Source organism: Chenopodium album, chromosome 7 (genome assembly GCF_948465745.1).
Source record: "Chenopodium album chromosome 7, dcCheAlbu1.1, whole genome shotgun sequence".
Lineage (NCBI taxonomy): Eukaryota > Viridiplantae > Streptophyta > Magnoliopsida > Caryophyllales > Amaranthaceae > Chenopodium > Chenopodium album.
Genome location: NC_137840.1, coordinates 58,499,073 through 58,505,072, shown reverse-complemented (window position 1 = coordinate 58,505,072; position 6,000 = coordinate 58,499,073). Strand labels below are relative to the sequence as shown.

The 6,000-nt window shown below is 33.7% G+C and overlaps 1 protein-coding gene across 1 annotated transcript; it reads right to left on the bottom strand.

The window, feature by feature from the left end:
• Window positions 1-605: 605 nt before the first annotated feature.
• LOC145637981 (ras-related protein Rab7) lies at window positions 606-5,439 on the bottom strand. Its single transcript, XM_081688967.1, has 7 exons — window positions 5,253-5,439; window positions 5,096-5,122; window positions 4,809-4,908; window positions 4,551-4,697; window positions 2,695-2,775; window positions 2,484-2,626; window positions 606-1,031 (listed from the first exon to the last, which is right to left on the bottom strand). Exons 1-7 carry the CDS (start codon window positions 5,303-5,305, stop codon window positions 968-970), a joined length of 615 nt encoding a protein of 204 aa, XP_081545093.1. The 5' UTR covers window positions 5,306-5,439; the 3' UTR covers window positions 606-967.
• Between the last annotated feature and the right edge of the window lie 561 nt (window positions 5,440-6,000).

Sequence of the window (6,000 nt, the reverse complement as noted above, 5' to 3'; positions counted from 1 at the left end):
CATAGCTTGTTTGAGCAACGTTGCTTAATCTAGCTACATCAATTTTCCACTCAAATGGTAAACTACATGCTTGTAACTTTAATTAATTTGCAAGCAAGTCCCTATTTGTATACCATTGGAGATGCTCTTATAGCCCAAACAAGCTACATGCTTGCTTAAAAAAGAGACAAATAAACTTCACTCATATTATAACATATGTATAATTATTTATTTTTTGTAATTTTTTTTCCAAACTACAAGATGTTGTAGGCCTTGTAGCTTACCATTGGAACACTTTGTTATTAACAAGTATTGTAGCTTAAAAATTGATGTGGAAAAACAAGCTACAATGGCGTTGTAGCTTGTCATGGGAAATGCTCTAAAATTATGATCATTAAGAAATATGACAACAAAAAATAAAACTATTTTTTTTTCTAGAATCCAAATTTTGGTTTTTGTTTAAAAAAATGAAAATAAAAAAAATGTCGAACAAGCTTTAAAATATCAAATGAGATATCCTAAACCAATGATTAGATTGACTGGATTATAACTACCCCTAACGGTTTTGTTTATCATTACCCTAAGAAAAACATTATCAGGAAGCTAACAAAAATGCTTTGCTTGAATTTAATAAGAGCAATATGTAAATATATTCATATTTGTAGCTCAGTGCCCCCTGTAACTTAAGTTACTTGACAATAAAACATGGGGATGAGGCAATGTTCATATCACAGGTAACTGAATTACGTTCCTCCAAAACCGCAACTACCAATGGCTCCGGGTCTAAAAACAATTGCATGAAAAACTGCAACTGCCCCTAGAATAAGATAACCTAAACCAAAATGCCAACAGAAGGAAATTCTTTTACTTTTACAGGGTGAATCACAGCATAGTGTACAAGAACCCAACAAAAAAGGGTTGTGGTTTGTCATAAAGAATGATGAATTTTACAACCATAGCCTCTCAAATCTCAATACAGCCCACTAGCTCAGCATGCACATCCACCTCTTTGCTCAGTTTCGGGAACTGCTTCAGGAATGCCTTGGAAATATCTGCAGACAGAATGGACACGAGGATCAGAAATGTTGATGGATCATTAAAAGGGGACAGGAGAAGATATTTATACTGTGCAAAATGATATACTTCCTCTGTTCTTTTTTACTTGATCTGTTTCTTTTATCACGCTTGTCAATGCAAAACTTTAACGATCAATAACTTAAATTCTCCATAATTAAAAATTATAAAAGTTATATATTATGATAGTACTTACTGAGACAAATCCAAAAAGATCATACATGAATATATTTTTTCTTACATATTATTCACAAAAGACGGTCAAAGGAGGGGTGGTGAATAGTGTAAAAGTCAAAGCGGGTCAAGTAATAAAGAACGGAGGAAATAGTTTTTACATATTCCAGGACAATAACTTTATAGCTGATTATGCATCTTAGACACAACACACAACCCTACAGTTTTTTTTTTTTCCTTTTTCCAGTATCCCTAAATGTTGGTAAATCTTCATGTTTCACCTCTTATGGCTCTTAAGGTCAACGTCTCATTTTAAGGCTTTTAACAACTTGTTTGCTTATCAAGATTCACTTCTACACACAGCTACCAGATAAAACTCAATGGTAAAGCTAATGACATTTGTTGTCTAGATTCCTGTCAAGAAAGCCTAATTGTTCATGAAAGCTAGAGAAAAACTCCACCCACACCCCCACCCCCTTCCCTCTTTCTTTAGACAACAGATACCTGACATGGGCTACTGTGCAGATACTCGGCCAAATCCTACACGCTTTTAAAATCATTATTTTTGCCTATTTTCAAAATTGACCATTTATGTTCCTAATGTGAAAATATCATCATTATACTTGTATTAATATTAATCATGGTCATTATTTGGCAACAGATATATCAGATAGAAGCAAAAGAGCAACAGCACAGCATACAAGATGCGATAAGTTTATATATATAAAACATTAGGATTAGAAAAGGAAGGCTTTTGCATATCCAAGAAATCATAATCAATCATCCTACACAAAGAGATCCAACATTTCATGTTTCCTTTCACAAATCTTTATTCCATACTGCAGTGCATAATCAATTTAGTAATAATTACTAAGCATTTAGAAAAAAGAATAAATTTTGGATTTATAAAAATGTTTCTTCCAGGAGTACAAGACCATGTTTTCTCATCTAAACCATACTAGTATAGTCTTTCTTCAGAATTTAAAAATCATAAACGGGCATCATTTAGAATAATATAACAAAGTTCAAATTTTCACTAAGTTAAAAAACTGGATTAGCACTTCGGGATGAATAAAGATAGATATGGGGCCAACAGTTTTGGGATGGACAGAGTAACCAAAATCAGAGATTCTAACAACAGTGATACTAAAGATAAGTATGGGCCTTCTCCTAAGCATACATTACTATATTCAAAGGGAAATACAATGTCAGATGCAGGTGCCATGAGCAAAAAAATCAGTTTTAAGATAGCTTACATGTCCTGCTCACGCTCATTGGCTAATGCAGCTTTGGCAATACATAGGAAAGCAGCATCAACATTAATATCCTCTTTGGCTGAAGTCTCATAATAAGGTATTCCCTTTGAAGCACACCAATCCTTTGCTTTTTTCTCAGAGACCTGCAATACTCTGTAAGAACCACAAAAAGAGCCTTATGTTTACTCTTACAATTTATGACAAAGCTTACCACTCTACTGTTTCCACCATCTATGTCAATCTTGTTTCCCAGTAAAATGAACGGGAACGCCTTTGGATCTGGAGGATTAGCCTGAAAAAGATAGCTATTCATATTAGAAAACATTGTTCAATCATTCAGCAACTAAAGCTTCGGAAACAAGCACAAAAAACTGTAATTAGACTTTAGAGAGGCTTAATCAGAAGACAACAAAAAGAAGCCATTAACTACAGGAAAAATATAAGGCGGAATTATAGATGCTAAAAGTGACAGATTCATGCTGCGCAACCCTCTCTAAATCTTGTAGGGGGTGCTGGCCTGCTGGGTTGCCAGGAAGCTAATCTAACATGATCAAGAGTTCAAGACATCCAACCTATTTCTATGAATTCTTTTTAGTTAGAAGAATTATAACAAGAATAATATTAAGGTTTAAGGAAACAAGTATAATTCTCATAATTGATGATATATTTCTCACTTTCCAAAATACAAAGATGAGACTGTAAAAAAGGCGAATAATAGCTAACTGGTGTTGAAAATATAGCATGGGGTTAAAGCTTTAGGACCTATTATCAATTTTTTGACCATATTAATGTTCCTATAAATAATTCCATACTGCATAAAATATTCAAAAAGGCATAGAATTTTGCATTAATTTGGATTGACATGCCAACTGCTGTGGGTGCATTTATGTGAAGATGTTGTTTTCTCAATTTATTAAAGCATAGCATAGCCATGTCTAATCCACATATCATACCATTCAGTAGTTACTCCCACACGACTCCCTCATCACCCCCTCCCCCGGCACAAAAAGAAAAAGCAGGGCATGCAAATCCAAGAATTTTATGCACCCTTGGTTGGTTTTAGAAAAATATTCTTAGCTTCATAGATAATGATAGTAGACATTAAATTTTTTTTTTAAGACAGATAAGAAGGTCGATATAATTTAAAAAAACCTAAAAACAACACTCTACTCTTTCAGACTGTGATGCTTAGCTCCAACACCAATTCAGATATTTATACTCCCTCTGTTCATTAAGTTTAGCTACAGTTGCAATTTGCACGCATATCAAGGAAGGAGTACATAGGGTATAGGAGTGGGTCTGTGGGTGCATGTGGGTCAAAGTGAGAACAACAACAACAACAAAGAAAAAAAAAAAAAGCATAAAGTATTTTTAGGTTAGATAATTATATGCACGTGGGTATTTTTGTGGGGGGCAGGGAAAATTCATCACCTAAAATGGAAAAGCGAGTAAGAATGACCAGCTCACAGAAATACTAAAATGGAAAGTGTAAAAACTCAAAGTAATAAGGAACGCTTATTCTATCACCCTTGGATGTCAATCGACTTTGGATCTTAACACATTGAGTCAAATTGTTGTGCCGAGCCATTAAAGTTATACTCACAATAGAGTTTCGATTTGATTGAATAACTAAGACAAACTCCTTTCATAAGAACAGTCACATATAAAACAAAAGGTCTGAAGCAGGACAAAGAGAATCTTAGGGTGCATTCTATTCACCTGATTTTTACTTATCTGAACTTATTAGCCCTTATTAGAACTTATTTTAGTTATAAATTAAACTTGGATAGCCTTGATTAACCCTTATCACAACTTATCTTATCTGAACTTATCTGAACTAATTAACCATTATCTAAACTTATTAACTCTGAAATAAGTGGAAATAAGGTGAATAGAACAGGCTGTCTAGCATTACAACAATGATAATAAGCATGTCATGTAATCATAGCATTCAGCAAAGAATAATTCCTAATTCCACAAAAGTTAAATCACATGTTTAATTTGTGCAAGAAAAGGGAGCACACTCATGTTTCAAAAGCAACATAATAATATATCAGCATCCCTAACCTGCTTGAGAAACTCGTCGTGCCAATTATCGAGGGTATCAAAAGATTTCATCACATTAACGTCATAGACAAGAACACAGCAATCAGCTCCTCTATAAAACGCAACGCCGAGGCTCTGGAACCTCTCCTGCCCAGCTGTATCCCAAATCTGATAATACATCATACGAATCTCTTTAATTCAAGTTTAATGGGAGAAATTATACCAACAACAAAAAGTTCCAAACACAACAAAAATCCATCAAATTAGAAGAAAACCCACTTGTAGTGTAACAAGTCTATCATCAATTTGAAGCTCTTTAGTCACAAAATCCGCCCCAATTGTTGCCTTGTATTGTTGACTAAATTTCTTATGTACATATCTAATTAGCTGTTAAACGACCACAACTTCTTCAATCACAAATTTAATAAATAAGCTCAATTGACCAAATCCTTTAATTTTTTGACAATAAATTGACCAATTATACATCACAAAATTCAATAATATTGGCAAAATAAATTAAAATAAAAAACGTAATAAAAATCAAATAATACAAAGAACAAGGATACTGATTCATCAACGACGTCTTCCCAACCCTGCAATCGATTCAAAATCAATAACAACAAAACAAAACCCTAATTTTTTTTTTATTTACCAAAATCACAAATAATTGACGCTGAAAATGCAGAAAATCAATAAAAGCATAAAATTGAGAAGAAAAATTACCCACTATCACCAAGAACGATGACTTTGAGCAGGGTACGACGACGAGTAGACATTGTTGATACGAATTAGCAGAGAATTTGAAAGAATGTTGTGGGATTAATTTCAATTTTTTCGAAAATAATTGAAGTATTTTTTAGAGAGAGAAAGGGGCGCCAATTTCGATCTGAGCTGTGTAGAAGAATAATTTTATTTATTTAATTTTAATAATGATAATAAAAATGGGAAGAAGAGCCGACAAATTAACCCCACCCACTTTAAACGACAGGTCAGCGTAGGTGTGTGAGGTCATGTGCTTTCTTTTTTTGTAATATCCGGATATCCCCTATGGCCCCCACCTCCCTTTTTCGCTTTTCGGATTGACGTGATTTGGATGTTGGGTCTAATCTATTCAGCTTATTTTTATTTCAATTTAGAATCTACTAATTGTCTCTCATAAAATATTCGGTTAAGTTCAGCTACAATTATCAGTTCAGTTCAGCTCCAATCAGTTCAGTAAATCAGAATAGACCCTTAATGATTTAAGTTGGAATTAGGATTAGAAGCTTTCTTTATTACTTTTAGATCATTGATGTAAAAGTGTTCATCAGTTGAGTTGGAGTCAAGGATTAGGATTTTTTTTTTTCGGTCGTCATCCTGATTAGGGGTGTGAATGAGTTGAGTTGAAATCGAGATCACGAGTTGGGAGCTTTAGAGTTGGTTAGGCTTAGCTTATAACGCTACTTTAAATTACAAATTCTTGGCTGCATTC

Excerpts from the sequence above, each read along its gene's own strand:
- LOC145637981 (XM_081688967.1), bottom strand. The coding sequence starts at position 5,305 with ATGTCTACTCGTCGTCGTACCCTGCTCAAAGTCATCGTTCTTGGTGAT. Across the intron at positions 4,909-5,095 it reads AAGACGTCGTTGATGAATCA|ATATGTACATAAGAAATTTA; the intron begins GTATCCTTGTTC and ends ACAGCTAATTAG. Across the intron at positions 2,776-4,550 it reads ACGACGAGTTTCTCAAGCAG|GCTAATCCTCCAGATCCAAA; the intron begins GTTAGGGATGCT and ends TATCTTTTTCAG.